Below are 17,366 nucleotides of genomic sequence, written 5' to 3'. Positions count from 1 at the left end.
CAACTCTATGGGCTTCAAAAACAAGATTTTATATCAGTTCTCATTTTTTTCTCTATTAAATATAGTTTATATAATGCGCGAAATATATCTCTTACGCCAATAAAACAGTGTATATTTAATAATTGTAATTTTAAAAATGGCGATTTGTTTAGAAAGTGTGAAACGATATTATCAAAGCCATGATACAATCTGAAAGAAAGCTACTTGCAGGAAATATGAGTATAAATTTATATATTTTTGAACTGCCAACTCTATGGGCTTCAAAAACAAGATTATATATCAGTTCTCATTTTTTTCTCTTTAAATATAATAGTTTATATAATGCACAAAATATATCTCTTACGCCAATAAAACAGTATATTTAATAATTGTAATTTTAAAAATGGCGATTTGTTTAGAAAGTGAAACAATATTATCAAAACCATGATCCAATCTGAAAGAAAGCGAGAGATTTCCAGTAAATATTTATGAGTATAAATTTATATTTTGAAATATGGGCTTAAAAAACAATAAGATATCGTTTTTTTTCTATTGAACATATAGTTTATATAATGCGCGAAACATATCTTTTACGTTTTACGTTATAAAACGGCGTATATTTAATAATACTTGTAATTATTATTAATGCAATAATCATAAAAGTTATCAAAAGATTAATATAAATTAATTTTTACATCAACATTTATTTGCAAGAAAGCATTTCTGATTTCCTTCGTTTGAATATTCCGAAAAATTGTACAAGAAAAAAAGAGAAACGGAGAATTATTGCAATGCTTAAATAATTTATACAATACGCCAATAAACGGTATATATTTAATAATAATTATAATTATTATTAATGCAATATTATAGAAGTTACTATAAATTAACTTTGGCATCAACATTCTTTTAAAAATGATTTGTTTAGAAAGTGTGAAACGATATATTATGAAAACTATGATGCAATCTGAAAGAAAGCAATTTCCAATAAATATTTGAGTATAAATTTATTTTTGAACTATCACCTATTGATTTAAAAAATAAAATATATATCTCATTATTTTTCTATTGAATATTATTTATATAATGAGCGAAATATATCTTTTACACCAATAAACAGCGTATATTTATAATAATAATTATTATTATTAATGCAAATAATTATAAAAGTTGTCAAGATTAATATAAATTAATTTGTGCATCAACATTTATTTGCGAGAAAACTTTTCTTTCTCTGAATATTCCGAAAAATTGCATTAAAAAAAAAAGAGAATCATTGTAATGCTTAAATAATTTATACAATATTTTTGCGTTTCCATTTAAAAAAAACAACTTTTCTAAATTAGTTTTCTAGATTGGAAAAAGTTTTTTGTATTTTTTAATCTAAAACCATATTTTTATTTTAGTTAAAAATAAAAATAAATAAACCAGTCCGCTGATTCTTTTTTTATATGATATATCGAAGAGAGTCGCTTTGCGAGGAGAATTATGGCATTTCGATCGAGATAGGAATATTACAGAGAAATGTGTATCTGTTCGGTCTTTTTTCTTTTTTATTTTCATACATGCCTTCTGTATGTGATATACATTTGTTACACAAAATTGTCATTTGTACACTGCAGGTAAGACAGATTGTACATCGTATACAACAGGATGTAGCATACGCGAGATATATTCTTCTAATCTCTTTTGCGCACAAAAACCGACTCTATAAATTCTCTCTCTTCCTCTCTATTCCCAGTTTGCTATAAAATTAACGTCTGCGCGAGAAGAGATCGAGAGTAATGGTAATGGGTCCCCTCGCAGTAACGTCGATATAGAGCTTTATTAAACAGTGTTATAGATTTATTGGCTCTTCGTCTTGATAGAGCGGTTGTCAACTTCGCTTAGAATTCTGACTCGATAACGATCGATATATATTTCATTAATTCTTCGATTATGCATGGAAAAGATAATCATCGGCCGATCGGCCAATTATCTCCTCGATAAATATCTCAATTTTCATTTATACAAAACGCGCCTATTAACGATCGATATCACGAAAATACGCACATACATTTGTCGATTATAAGAACGAGGAAAAAAAAGAAAGAAAGGGAAGAAGCATCGCGCGGATGCACGTCGAGAGGAAATTTCAAGTGCATCCGCGTGTTGCTTTTCGCAGATGGCAGCTACGAATCATTTCACGATGCATCTCCTCTACGAGAGAATGCATAAGGGCTTATGCACACTATGTATGTCATCCAAGTCTCATAATTCTTCTCCTACTTTTGATCTCAATTTTGTATCCAACATTTATTTCAGTACTTAAGCAGTCAGATTATCGTCTTTTAAAACTATTTAACTTGTAGCTTAAAAAAGAAAAGCTTTCGAGACAAAACTATAGATTAAATAATTTTTAAGAAAGGTGATCTCTGACTGCTTAAAGTGTCAAAGTAAATGTTAGATTGAAAATTGAAATTAAAAGTCAAAGAAAAATATCAACTCGGATTTATTTTCCTTATGACATTTATTTATCTTCTTGATTTCTTTCTTTCTTTTGGTCCAAGATCATCGCATCTAAGAAAAAAATTTATATATAATCAAATATAAATATAATATCTCTTTGTATATGAAAAACAATAATTAAAAAAATTTTAAAAAAAACATAATGCGAAAATTATTCTTTTAATTATTTTTCAATTATTCTTCTTCAATTATTCTAATTTTGTCTTGTATATATGAATAGAAATTATACAAGAAAAAGGAAATATATTTTATATATAATTATATATATTTATATTTGATCTCAAATATATGAATCTTTTGTTCCGGACTGTTTAATTGCAAATTTGTTTTTTATTTTGAAAATATTTTAATATTAAAGACAAAAACATAATCTTAATTTATTAAAACTAGATAACGAAGTTAATGACGATGACCGCCAGTTGACAACGATGATGTGACATTTCGTATAGTATGCATAGACCTTTACCTCCCTCTTTTTCTTTCTTTCTCTCTCTCTCTCTTTCGACACTATTATATCACAACTACGTTACTTATTGTTAGTATGCCGAGAGACTGAGCTTGCATTGATATTTTTGTTCACTTACGCAGGCACCGCGAGACAGATGCAACCGCACGTTGAATACGTGCGCGCTATATACCTAACTTGTAACAAGCACATTGTATGCAAATTGAAGATTACACTCCTTTATGCAAACAGCGCAACAAATGATTATAGAGTCGGGGCGTGCGACAACCAGTAGTCTGTAATTTACGCTTACGTTTGCTTTTAATAATCGCGCGTCGCTGAGCGTTTTAATATTAATATACAATTATTCGCAAAATTGATCGAATATTTTTAAAATTTCATAAAAAAAAGTTTTAATGTATAACAAAAAAAGGATGGAGAAACCCTTTCGTAAAAGGAGATGAACCCTACGTAAAAGGAGATGCTTTCAGCTCCTGTACATATTATCGGAGAAGAAAATAGAATCGCGAACTAATGTACGTCTAGAAATTAACGCATTTTTAAATAATGTCTCTTTCGTAAATTTTCAAAATACTTGATCAATTTTGCGAGTCACTGTATACACGCGGACATATGGTGTACGCGAAATTAGAACCATTGAGCGCTAGAGACTTTTACCTATGGAGGTATCTCGTGTCGTGTATACGTGAGATTCTCTATCCTCTTAGAACTATTCACATTAATTGTACGCGAGCAATCATTGACACATGTTCGTTTACGTTTATAACGAGATTCATGCTCTCTCTTATTCTCTCTTTCTCTGACACTACATGAAAAGGTCCCAGCTCTCTGGCTCTAAATGCCTCTTAATAATATGCACTTTTCGGAAAAAAGAAAAAAGTTAATACTGTCTTCTCTCTGTCTTCTTTTCCGATTCATTTGATGAAATTATTATGCGAGTCGAGTGTAAAGTATTTTAAGGTCCCGCGCACGCAAATATGTTATATACCAATCATCTTACGCGGAAATCAAACGAACCTCACATATATGGCTCGAAAACTCGCGCCACAACATATCTCATCGCGACCAATGCGATTCCAGCTCTCACATATCCCCTTAACTTAATGTATTATAGAAAGAAAAGCGATTCAGGTTGTCAAGCAGCTGGAGTTGAAGCAACTGCTTCGCTGCGACTGCTGACGTACGTAATCCTGAACGTTGAATTTCGTTTCGTCAGGATTGTCGCTTTTTCTGGCCTTTAGCTCCCTGAAACCAGAGTAGCCGATCAGCTGTTTAGCTGTCAATTTTTTCTATCGCTCGTAAAAAAAAATATTCCCAAGCTCGATTAAAAAACTTATGATCTTCGTAACTTTCAGGTCTTAAAAATGTTGAGTTTTGGAAAGAGGTAATCAAGTTAAAATTAATCGGCTACGCTTGAAACGATATTGTTTTAACGAGCACCGTTTTGTCGTTTGATTTTAGATACCGTACCGAGCAACGGCGAGGAATGCCAGTTCGACATTGAGGCCAGTCTTGGCAGACGTTTCCATGAACGGCACTTTGTACTCCTGCGCTAATCGCTCGCCGTCTTCCCGTTTAACGATCCGCTCCGTTCCGCAGTCGGATTTGTTACCTGCAGTTCAATATAAACAGAGCGACGAGAAAAGGTAAATATATATTTCCATAATACGGTCTCGATTGACCTGGCGACCTGGCATTGGCCGAAAGCAATTAAGTCCAATCTAAACATGAGCCGAGTTCATGTACGAATAAAATAGCTTAAATTTCGATCTCGCAATTTTTAGATTTTTAGAAAAGCTGACAAAAAGAAATTCGATTTAAAGCTAAAAATTAAAATGCGAAATGGAAAATATATTTGTATATCTTTTTACTCGCTTTCGTATCGTAATCGTACACGTTCAATTAAACACAAATTCGCGTGCAAATCGATTTTAATTGCTTTCGAAGCCATCCAAATTGCATTTAAGCGGAAACGCTGCGAGTTAAACTTGATCCTTCCTTGAACTGAGATTGTTGTTAGTTCCGAATCTCTTGATTTAAATTGATTTGGTGGCTTAGATGCAAATATATATATATATATATATATATATATATATATATATATATGAATCGTTTTTTTATCGTCAACCTGATCGACTTTATATATATGCATCTATATATATAATTTGAGACAATCGGGTGGTGTTATTGAAATCAAATCTGGGTCATCTCCAGATAACTTTCTAGTGAACTGTTATCTTAATTAAATAAACCATTATACCCGGCCCTTATACTTGGTATTTAACTTCTTGGAGATCGAAGTCTCTCGCCAAGTTTTACGCGAATTCTAAGTAGGCAGATCTATTGTATATCGGCACGGCGAGAACCATAAATAAACGGCGACTCACCCAGCAACATGATGACGACATCCTCGTTCGCGTGTTCCCGTATTTCGCTCAGCCAAGCCCTAATATTGTCGTAACTCGTCTTATTCGTCACGTCGTACAGCAGTAAAAGCGCTGGAATCAGTCGTGAATCATTTTTTTTAATCGTCAATCTGATCGACTTAAAATCATTTGAGAGTCGGTAGCTTTTTATAAAACTAGAACAATGCAAGCGCGCGCTACGCGCACTCCATTCCTCGATTTTATGTAAAAAAGAATGATACTTTTATATAAAGTTTGTTTAAACTTGATAAATATTTTTTGACAGAAATCAGCTAATTAAAGTGTTAATTTGCTAATTAAATTTTAAAATAATAGTATGTTATAAAAATTAAAATAATAATATTATAATATTTTAAACTCGAATATTTTTTGACAGAAATCAGCTAATAACTGTCAAAAAATATTAATCGAGTTAAAAGCACTGTAACATTTTATTTAAAACATTTATTATTTCATAATTTTTGTGACATACTATTATTTTAAAATTTAATTAACAAATTAATGTTTTAATCAGCTGATTTCTGTCAAAAAATATTAATCGCAGATAAGGCATTATTACATATTATTTACAACATATTACTATTTTAATTTTTATAATCTATTATTATTTTAAAATTTAATTAGCAAATTAACGCTTTATTAATATTTTTTGACAGAAATCAACTTAAAGAGTTAATTTGCTAATTAATTTTTAAAATAATATTATGTTATAAAAATTAAAATAATAATATGTTTCAAATAAAATGTTATAGTACTTTAAACTCGATTAATATTTTTTGACAGTTATCAGCTGATTTCTGTATTATTCTTTTTAACATAAAATCGAAGAATGGCGTGCGCGTAGCGCGCACTTGTGTTGGTCTAGTCCCTTTCTAAAAAAGGCATGTTAAATCGATTCTCGCAAGTATCGTTGCCTTTTTTTCAATGTTGATTAGTTGCCTCGATTTGCGTTGTGCGTTATATTCATAGCATCGAGAGGCTGTCATCGCAAGAGTTAGCAGTTTGACAGTTTGTCCAAAATAAAATTAAATAAAATAATAATATGTTTTAAATAACATTTTAATACTTTAAATTCGATTAATATTTTTGACAGTTATCAGCTGATTTCTGTCAAAGAATATATTAATCGCGGACAAATAAGTATATAACATATTATATTATTTACAATATATTATTATAATTAAAATAATAATATTTTGTAAGTTATATAATATGTTATAATACTTTATCCGTAATTAATATTTGTTGACAGAAATCAGCTGATTACTGTCAAAAATATTAATCGAGTTTAAAGTATTATAACATATTATTTAAAACATATTTATTTAATTTTTTATATTATTTTATTTTGGACAAACTGTCAAACTGCTGGCCCTCGCGATGACAGCTGCTATGAATATAAATAACGCACAACGTGAATCGAGACAGTCAATCAGCATCGCGGAAAAACGAAAACAAATATCAATCACATGCTTTTTTTAGAAAGAGAAAAGAGATATATAAAAGTTTAATACGTTAAATAATAAATAATCAAATTTAAAATAAGAACGGAGATATTGCGTATAACATTAATTTTAAAAAAATTACACAAGACAAATAATAACTTTTTTAAATAGTTTTTTTTAAATGCTAAAAATGCTAAATATAATTCAGTTTTTAAATTGCTACATCGCGTCACAATTTTGAAAAATTTACGATTGAAATTTAAAAAATGCTTTATTATAATGCATTTTATTATCATTAATACATAATTGACACAATAAATTCCTTTTAATGACTGAAAATCCTTTAAATATAATAAAACTTCTTCAACACGTTACATATAGAATATGATAAAATATCAACACGTTAAAATATAATTCTTTTTGGATTATTTTAATTGTAAATTTCAAAGCCAGAATTGTATTCAGCGCCAAAAAAAATTACGGGAAATGACTCTCCTTCTTGCGTATAGAAAAAAATTATTTTTCGTTGAACTATGTAATTTACATCTAAATAAGATTTGCTTGAGATATTATTCTAAAAAAATATGAATTTTATTATTTTACATTTAAATCTTGAACGCAATTTAGATTTAATTATTTTATATAATTTAAACCGTAGGTATAATTGAAAAATTTTTAGACTGGAAGTATCTGGCAAACATATACACATATAAGCTTGCAATTAATTCACTTTCGCTCGCGGAACTTTCGCCTCGCGCGATTCCAGCGGTCGCTATTTAATCTTCTAGATGGATCTGACGCGTCTAATTATCGTTCACTCGTCCGGAGAGATTACTTCCGATGAAATTGGCGCAACGCACAGCTATTGTCGCAACAACTTTAGAATTCACAGATGGGTTCTGCCATGGCAAACAATAAGGTCGCTCTCTTCTCCCTCCCTCATCCCCCGCTCCCCTTTTAGGCAGCCACTTCTTCGTATTCCTGCCCCGTCTATCTGTATAGCGAATCGAGTTTGGCTCTCGGCCAAAATTGGCGGGGCAATAAAATCAGAAGCGCAACGACTCGAATTCGCGGCGCAAAGTTACAAATGGTTCGTGCATTGTAGAATCGACTATACCATAGTTTGTGTTGCGTTGATGCGAGAAATCGACGGTAACATTGCAAATTGATCATTTCGAATGCGAAAACGAACTCGGAATCTCGGAGAGAGAGTTGAATTGAGTCTCGAGGCGGGAGATGGAACAATTAAGATTTCCCCGAAGGCGGACCGATGTAATATCGCTGTTCGCGGTGACTTCTCTTCTCGTTACGAAAGTCCTCTCCAAAACTCTAATATTATAATCCCGAGAGACCAATGTGGATAAGTTTGGACAGATAAGTTTTCGGCGAGAATGTCGCATGTGCATCGGTGACAAAATTTTAATATTCGAATTTTATGTAATACGAATTTACCTATTTTTTATTTTTAAGAAAATATTTTTTTATTAGTTGGAGAAAATACGAGTTATGAATTCTATATTAGAAAATTTGGTTTTAAATCGATCTGGATTCAAGAAAAAATTTTAATACGCGAATTTTATATATGAGGAATTTATTTATTTCTGTTTTCACGAAAATATTTTTTTATTATTACAAAAATAAATATAGCATTAAAAAAAATATAGTTGGAGAAAATATAGCATCAAGTGTGAATTCTATATATTAGAAAATTTGGCTTTAAATCGATCTAGACGCGAGAAAAAATTGTAATACGCAAATTTTATATGACGAATTTATTTATATTTATTTTTACAAAAATATCTTTTTATTATTACGAGAATAATAAACATTGCCGTTGAAAAGAAAATATAATTGGAGAAAATATAGCATCATCCAGTTGTGAATTCTTTATTAGAAAATTTGCTTTTAAATCGATCTGGACTCAAGGAAAAATTTTAATACGCGAATTTTATATCACACAAATTTACTTTTATTTTTATTTTCACAAAAATATTGTTATTATTATGAAAACGCGAATTTTATATCACACAAATTTACTTTTATTTTTATTTTCACAAAAATATTGTTATTATTATGAAAATAAGTATCGCCGTTGAAAAGAAAATATGGAGAATCCGGAACACTGCATCGATAACAATCATCGAGTTGAAATTGTGTTTCGTGCATGTTTGGCATAAAAGAAGAATCCCCTCGATTTTAAATCAAACGCGTGTTAAAAAAACGCCATATGCATTCGTCGAATGCACGTCGTATCTCTCTTCCTCCCTTCTTTCTTTCGCTCACCGAGATATCTCTCATCATTTCCTGCTACGATAAAACGCGAGTAGACTGTTTCATATGCCCAACTTTAACGCGAGAATAAATCGTAATATAAATAATGAAAAAATCCTCTTAATGATAATAAAAATATCGCCCGAACGAAGCAATCGACAAATTGCGATTCTATGAAACGTCCCTGGACTTTATCGGTTATTAAGACGCTCGTTAGTCGCAATTAATTAAAATTCTAATAACACTCGAGCGTGATTTATCGCTAATGCAATGCATTTGCAGCGTCGATGTTAATTCTGCCAATTCGTATTTAATTCTAATTTCCGACGCGCGTGCGTATCTGTCGATTAATTATCAATATGCTAATCTCGTTCGAATTATCACTGATGTAGAAATGTGATTTACCATGTGCGTCTCGGTAATAAGCGTGCGTCACGCTTCGAAACCTCTCCTGGCCGGCCGTGTCCCAGATTTGCAGCTTGATCGGCGTGTCATCGACGGTGACAACTTTGTTCTGCAAGAATAGGAAATATAATTTTTATAGAGTCACACATAGATCGAGGACCGCGATCATAAATCGCAAATTTATATCATCGTCCAATGTGAGCAACAACGCATTTTCTCGTTTGAAGAACAAACAAGTCGAGAGGCATTGCTTATTAAATTACGTATATGTGAATATATATGTATATACACTGTTCAACAAAAGAAAGAAACGCCGGAACGAGACTAGTCGTTTCTTGGTTTTTTGAACGCTGAACACGAATCTGGTTTCCAAATTGCTCCATCACAATTTTGAGAAATTTGCAATTAAAGTTGCAAAAAAGGGCTATTTTTACCAACTTTGTCATATTATAGCTACAATGTGTGACGTGCTAGAAAAGTTTTAAAATAAAGTATATTGTTAGGACTTTCGACCCTTAAAAGGGTATTTTTGATATCAGTTATGGTATGGTTAATAAAATATCCATGGTTAAATATGAGGTGTACAGCTGTTAGTTCGTCATTAACGATTTACCAAGTAGCTTTTAAGTATGTATATTTAAACTTAAGGTTTTTTAGGTCGCTGAATACGAATTCAATGTCAAAATTGTCAAATTAAAAATGGAGAACTTAATATGTTTAAATTTTGTTATCCGTCATATTGAGTCCATCATTTTAAATTTGACAATTCTAATCTAAATAAAACCTTAAGTTTAAATAAACATACTTAAAAGCTACTTGATAAATCATTAATGAGTCAGCTAACTTCCGCAATATACTTCACATTTAACCATGGATATCTTATTAACCATAACTGACACCGAAAATTCCTTTTGAGGGTTGAAAATCCTAACAATATACTTTATTTTGATTGCAAGAAATCTTCTCCAGCACGTCACATATTGTAGCTTTAATATAACAAAGTTCGTGAAAATAGCCCTTTAATTGCAAATTTCTCATAATTGTGACGTGATACAGCAATTTGAAAACCAGATTCGTGTTCAACGTCTAAAAAACTATAAGAAACGACTCGTTCCGGTGTTCGAAAAAGTCATTTTTTGTTGAAAAACAGTAATATAGGTGAAATGACATCTCTCACCCTAAAGTCAATGCCGACGGTTGTTATGTAGTTTCCCGACAGGAAGCGGCCGTCACGAAAACGCGTCAGAAGACAGGTCTTTCCAACGCCACTGTCCCCAAGCAACATCACCTGCATCGTGAGCGAGAATTTTCAAATGATCGTTTTATTCAGCTCATCTCAGCTCGTCTCGCTCATCCGTAATTCGCATAATAAACTCCGATCTACGATATTTTACAGAAAATAAAAGATCCAACGCGATACAGGAGATCACAGTCTTCGAGTTAATTAAAAAAAAAAAAAAAAAAATCGCTACGTTTAATTCACGCGAAAAAAAAATTGAAAAAGGAAGAAAAATGACGCGCGAGAGAAGCGAGATCGGCGAGCGGGAAAGTAAGCGCCGCGCCGGCAAAGTATCAGGCGGCAGAGACCTTGAAGAGGAGGTCTGCGTGATCTGGTGGGGTGTGCTGGCCGGCAGAGTCGACGCTGTCGCGCGACGACTGGCGTCTAGTCGGGCCCGCGATATCCTGGGGCCTGGTGAGAGCGGCGGACGCGGCGACAGGAGGTGGCTGGGCCGGGCCCCGCGCACCAGCCGGGGACCAATCAGCGACGGAACCGCCACTTCCGCCGCCGCCGCGCATCCCGTGTCTGCTCGCTCGCCTCGACACGTTACGCAACGTTTCCTCCACGATGCTCATGAGCCCCTGCTACCGGGAGCACCAATTTGCTCTTCTTCTTCTCGGCCACTCCTCGTCGTCTCGTCGCGCACGACGTCGTCGCGCTCGCACACGTCGTCGTCGTCGTCGTCGTCGTTCTACTCTTTCTGCCTCTCCTTAGGATTACAACGACGAGGTCACTAAACCCTTCTTTCTCGTCCCGTTCGTACGTGCTTTCTTCTCTCCTCGCGTTTCTCCTCTTCTACCACTCCTTCGACCTTCCGTCTCTCGTGTCTTTATTTCTTCTGCCGTCGAGTGCCACAGAAGTACCTGACACAGGGTACGGGATAAGAGCGCGAGACGGCTTCTCTCTGGCTTTTTCGGAAGGTCTCCTCTCCTCTCGATGAGAGAACAACGAAACCGCGCGTTTCCGCAAAACTGGATGACTGGTTACGGAATGCACTCACCTAGATTAGTGCAAATCTTCTGAATAATTCACTCCGCTGCGTGCGCTGTCCCGATATTTTCACTACTAAAACACTGTACAAAACGCTCCGTTGGTTTACCTACTCGCGAAGCGCGATGGAAATTTTTTAGCTTTTTTTATTTCTGCGTTTTACGTTCGCGTGATCGAATGTTATCTCTCTCTCCCTCTCTCTCTGTAATTTTAAGTAATATTGGACAAATTATATGTAATCGGGGCGAGCGTTAAAAAATGTGCCTTTTTGACGCGAGAGATCGACGCGTAAAATTGCGCGTATATGATGTATATCACAACAGCGTGATTGCGCTTTAATAGAGCTCGCGGCGAATCAGCAGCAGACACATTAAACGGAATAAAAATTGGTTGACGAGTGCAAAGGAACAAAAATTCCCTTTGATTTTGTATGAAACGAGCGATGAAGTCGAGCCATTGAAATATACTCCCGACGTTTGACGTTGAGCGGGATTAAAATTCGCCGGCAGGATGGACGGCAATTTGTACAGAATCCAAAAAAAACGCGGATATGCAACTGCACACATACACATTTAAGTGCGTTGCATCTCGAATACGTCACGACCGGTTACGTCAGAGCGATTTTAATGAATTCGCGAGATGAACGGGCACTGAAGCTGCAGGTTCATCTGCAACAAACCTCCTAGGAGATTGGAATCGATCCTAGCGTATGTACAACTACGCGCGAATAATCGGCTTTGGAGAAACATCCGATAAATTCCGCACAATTCCTATATATACATTTTATTTAAAAAATTAATTTTTCCAATTTATAATACTTCGAGAGCAGAATTTTCTCTCTTATATTTTCAATAAATTTTTATTTTCCAAAATTTATATTGTGTGAGCAATCAAATCTTGAAACTAATTTTGTGTAGAAAGCTCCCCTTTTAAATTTTCTTTAAATGAGAAACTGCACGTTTAGTGTCTGTATGAGATGCAAAGTAGGAATTCAGTTCCTATATAAATTAAACATGCCTCGAATTCTTTTACGATCCATTAGCATCGCAAATATAAGAAAATCGAGATCGAAAATAGGAGAAAAATGTCGAATGTATATAAGAATATATACAATTATTGCGTTACGTAAGCAATATCGAAGCAATTTTCATGTCGAAAAGTTAAATCTTTGGCGGAGATAATTTAACTTCGCAGGATCGATGCCCTTCACACGTCATATTGCAGCAAAACTGCACGTCAGAATTCTATCGCGATATTATAACCATCACCTGTCGCGATAATGCATGACAGATTAAAACGACTTTGTTTCCGAGATCTTAGAAAACAGCTGGAAGCTAATGAATTTGCGATACTCGTACATTTGACAGCTCATATATACAGGATGTCCTAGACTTATCGGACCATTCATTAATGGGAGATTCCTAAATGGAGACGATTTTTCTTCAACGAAAATATCATTTTTTGTAAGCTCCCAATTTTTGTCATTATATATCTATGTAACTTTAATTATATAAGCCTTAAATTTAAACTCTATTCTAAATTAAATTCAACCTGAAATGAACTGAACAATGTAGAGAGTTTTATTAATATTTTATTTCCATAAAGCTTGGTTTGCTAAAAACCCTTTATTTTCAATCATTTATAACTCAATAATTATTGATGCCTCGACATTTTCACTGAGTGAGGAAAATTCATTTCCAAATAATCCTATAAGAATCTGCCATTATATATATATATATATGGATATATAGATATATGGAAAATTCCTCTGTACGTAAATTATTATTATACCTGATAATAATAAATATGCGTATCGCATGTCGTATCTGGATAAAAAGGAATCCTCGTATAATGCCGAATGCAAAGTGCATTCTTTAACAACGCTCGTAAAAAAAAAAAAAAAAGAAAAAAATCTCGACTGTCATTTCCATTCAGAGCGAATCGATATATTGGCAATCGTAGCTGTTATCGCATTTTTTTCAACAGACTATACAAAATTTTTTCTCCCGAGTCACATATTCGCTATCGGGGGTGTTTTCAGGCGTGGATTATTCCAACTTTTATTATTACGCGATATAATACCTGCGCTGTATACTATATTATTCAGTTTTTCTTCTCTCTTTCTTTCTTTTTTCCTTCTTTTTTTTTTTCTCATTCTCGCGGTAATAAAATCGCGCGGAGATGCGTTTTTTCCGTCGTCGCTTCGGGAACGAGCCGAGAAGAGTAGGAACTTCCATCAAGGGCTTCGTATACACGTTGACGACGAGGGAGAAAATATATTTTCGTCGAGGAATAAAACAGTCCGCGAGCGGAATGCAATTCGGGCAACTTTGACAATTTCGATGCGCCTTTTACGTCTTTTCGCGGATCGTCATCGTCAAATCGGGAGGACCCGGTTGGCGTCGGCACTAAAACTCGTCCTCCGGATCATTTCCGGCCTCATCGAGAAGGGAAATAGCAAATCGACCTCGTTCGACGTGACCGCGGTATGTGCAATCGCGGAAAAAGCCCCGAATGCGGTGGTCCATTTGCAGCGCGCAATGATATTTCGACCCCGGGTACTAGGGCTCCGTCCTGAATAATTCAACGCACCTAATAGTGCGGACTATGGAAAATATATACTCGAGCATATAATTACACCGGTGGATAATTTATATCGTTCGCGATGTAACGTTCATTACTGCGGAATGCGCGGAAATTCTATTACATATATACGAATTTAATGCGACACACTCGGCTAACAATAAATTATATTATTCGCGCGAAAAATTCGAGGAGAGGACGTAATTTGTGTCGGTAATTTTTTCCAAGAGAAATAGAGAGGGAGAAATTAATGAGGCGCGATTCGAAAAGAGGAATTCCGTCAGCTGATCGGCGCGAAAAACCGGATTGCAGCTTCGTGGTCCAGCCTATCCGCTCTTTTGGGCCCACCCACGCCGCAGTCAAAAAAAAAAAAAAAGAAAAGACTCCCTGCGGCTTTCAGGCCGGTTCCACCCGATCGGTGGCGCCCTTTTGCAAACATTTCTCCGAAGGGAAACGACAAACGACCGGGAAGCGTGAGACTAAACACGCTCTATTACCACCGACTATTAGACACCGACACGATTGATTACATATATATAATATATCGATATTTATATAAAACTGGACGTGATTAATCGAGGTACTCGTACGTACGTCCTTGGCTCGGCCATTGACATTGTCTTTTACACGTGATTCTCGTCTAACGGGTCGTTACGTCACGCATATGTCACATGTCGATGAATTCGCTTCTCCCATATATCTATGGGATTTCTCGATTTTTTCCGTTTCCGATATGGTGTGTATTTCTTGCTTGATTAACAACTACACGCAGCGTAATATTTTACGTTGTAATAAAATAAAAAGTCAATGTGAAGAATGAAAGCACATGTACTTAATATTTTTGAAAAAGAGTATTTTCATAAAGACGAATTGGATATTTTAACGAAATGTTGTTCGTAATAAGAATAATTATGGTAGTCGTTATATCAAAATATAATAATTTTTGCTCATCTAGCGTCTACAATTAAAAGACTTTTAATTTGAAAGAGATGCAAAGGCAAACGTGCTTGTTTCGTTCTCAACTCTGTGTATTTAGAAATGTCTTTTTTAAATACCTCTTGGCAATTTCCTGTGTGATATTAACTCTTTAACTCTCTCTCATTTCTCTCTTTCTCTCTTTCTGTTCCAAAGTATATTTGCCAGCTACCTTTCCGTTTTAATGGAATGCTCATACATCGAATGTTCTACATCTCTCCAAAAGTATTTTAATTATGCATTCGTATAATTTAATCTCAATTTACAATTTATAATTTAATTAATACTCTAGTGCGAAAGTTTATGTATCTATCGAATGTATAAAAAATATATAGACATATATAGACATTATGTGTTCTCATGCCGGAAACAAAACGTTTATTTGTTGATTAACAAATTATTATTAATAATTATATATATTGATGAAAGTAATTATTACAATAATTATAATAATATAATTTTTATAAATATATATTATTATTAATAAAAAATGTGTATGTGTGCTATTTTATTGTGTAAAAAATATTCTACTTAAAAAATCTGCGATTGATAAACTGCTCTAACAAACGTATTATTTCCGCACTGGAGTGAGTCGAGCGCGTGTGAAATATTCCGAATTGCGTAATAGAAAGGTTAAAAGATCAGGTAGGAGAATAAAAATGAAGGACTAATGTAACCGGATGCTTCTTTTATTTACGTAAGCAGCGCGTAAAACTCGCGGACGGGCGATGTAAGAGGAGGATGTTGAACCCGGACTGATTTCGATCGCGATTTCACTAGTGGTCCACGCGGTTTTTTCGACACGTGCCATCTTGACGTATATAAGAACGACGCGAACGAGGCGTGAAGAAAAGGATTAGACTCGGATGACAATAAACTCGCGCAGTCGTATATCATTATGTACTTGACCTGTTTAAAGAAACTTCCCCGCTTAAAGAAACTAATAATGAATAGAAACAGATTCAAAGTTTGAACTATATTTCATCGCAGACCATTATTCCGATCAGACTTGTATTTGTGTTACTGTGTATAGAGAGCTAAGAGAGAGAAAAAGAGAAAATATATTTTTAACAAATATTATATATAAATTATATAAATTAAATATAATAAAAATTAGATTTTAATATTTGAAAGTTTAAGAATATTATTTAAAATTTAGATTAAAAAATGACTTGTTTATATATATATATATAAATAAAAATGGAATAAGGAAAGATGAAGAATTTCTAAAGTAAGAAATCTGATATTTATGAATCGAAAATACAATTCGATTATTTATTTTTTAATTTATTTAATCGATTTTTCCATTTATCTAATCCTTGCGAAATTCTATCGGACTCTTTAAATAGATATTTGATATCGCAATACAAAAAAGAGAGAGAAAGAAACAAATGGAGAAACGTAAAATAGTATCCTCGATAATGGTTGAAATTTACGAGAAAAATTAAATGGCAATTATGAATCGCGTAAGTAATAATTAATACTATCGAAATGAAACATGGTATCAAATACCGACAATAAATAATAAGGAGAGTATTGGATTTTTTATTAATTGATAACCTGTTCACTCTCTCACACGCTTCTATTAATTCAATCGTTCAATAATAAATCTTCATAATTGTGTCAAGTGTAAACTTGATTTTATTTTTATTCGTGTATGTTCAATCAGACAAGAATATACTTTGCAGAATATATGTATATTTTTATATACAAAGCATATTTGATCGCGATATTTCGAGTCATTAAATTAATAGGTTTATCTACAGATAGAACGCAAACATTTTCCGATTACTTCTTTTCTCAGTCTTCTGATTATTTTATGAGAATTTGCACAGTAATTTCTGATGTCGAATTTATTTTAGTAATAATACTAATAATAATTTTCGTGTTAAATTAGATAAAATAGATAGACTATAAAATAAAAAAGCACAGGATTTCATGCGTGTATATACATAATTAACAAATTAACAAATAAAAGAATTCACACATTTTAAATAAAATTTCACAAGTTTTCACGTTTCTCTCTCTCTCTCATAAAC

The 17,366-nt window shown here is 33.5% G+C and overlaps 1 protein-coding gene and 1 long non-coding RNA gene across 15 annotated transcripts in view; one reads left to right on the top strand and one right to left on the bottom strand.

Moving 5' to 3' along the window:
* Positions 1-1,496: 1,496 nt before the first annotated feature.
* Positions 1,497-17,366, bottom strand: part of LOC145936198 (ras-related protein Rab-37) — a 91,348-nt gene continuing 75,478 nt past the window's right edge. For 4 of the 14 annotated variants that reach the window (XM_083038228.1, XM_083038234.1, XM_083038173.1 and 1 more), the window contains exons 2-7: positions 11,088-11,878; positions 10,678-10,788; positions 9,501-9,609; positions 5,341-5,451; positions 4,424-4,565; positions 1,497-4,198 (exon numbers count right to left, since the gene is read on the bottom strand). In XM_083038228.1, coding sequence (XP_082894354.1) covers positions 4,081-4,198; positions 4,424-4,565; positions 5,341-5,451; positions 9,501-9,609; positions 10,678-10,788; positions 11,088-11,354 — 858 coding nt within the window. In that variant the 5' untranslated portion in view covers positions 11,355-11,878 and the 3' untranslated portion in view covers positions 1,497-4,080. Of the gene's footprint in view, positions 4,199-4,423; positions 4,566-5,340; positions 5,452-9,500; positions 9,610-10,677; positions 10,789-11,087; positions 15,649-17,366 lie in introns of those variants that run through there. The other 10 variants (XM_083038242.1, XM_083038179.1, XM_083038221.1 and 7 more) reach the window with 5 other exon arrangements.
* The window catches only part of LOC145936244 (uncharacterized), a 52,166-nt gene continuing 39,299 nt past the window's right edge, over positions 4,500-17,366 (top strand). Inside the window, exon 1 of the long non-coding RNA XR_014425359.1 lies at positions 4,500-4,599. This is a non-coding gene — a long non-coding RNA (uncharacterized LOC145936244). The remainder of the gene's footprint in view (positions 4,600-17,366) is intronic.

Source organism: Prenolepis imparis, unplaced genomic scaffold, assembly GCF_030444845.1.
Source record: "Prenolepis imparis isolate NDT839.2.m4 unplaced genomic scaffold, iyPreImpa1.0 SCAF_1, whole genome shotgun sequence".
NCBI lineage: Eukaryota > Metazoa > Arthropoda > Insecta > Hymenoptera > Formicidae > Prenolepis > Prenolepis imparis.
The sequence above is the reverse complement of the archived record's forward strand: the minus strand, read 5'-3'. Positions and strand labels throughout refer to the sequence as shown.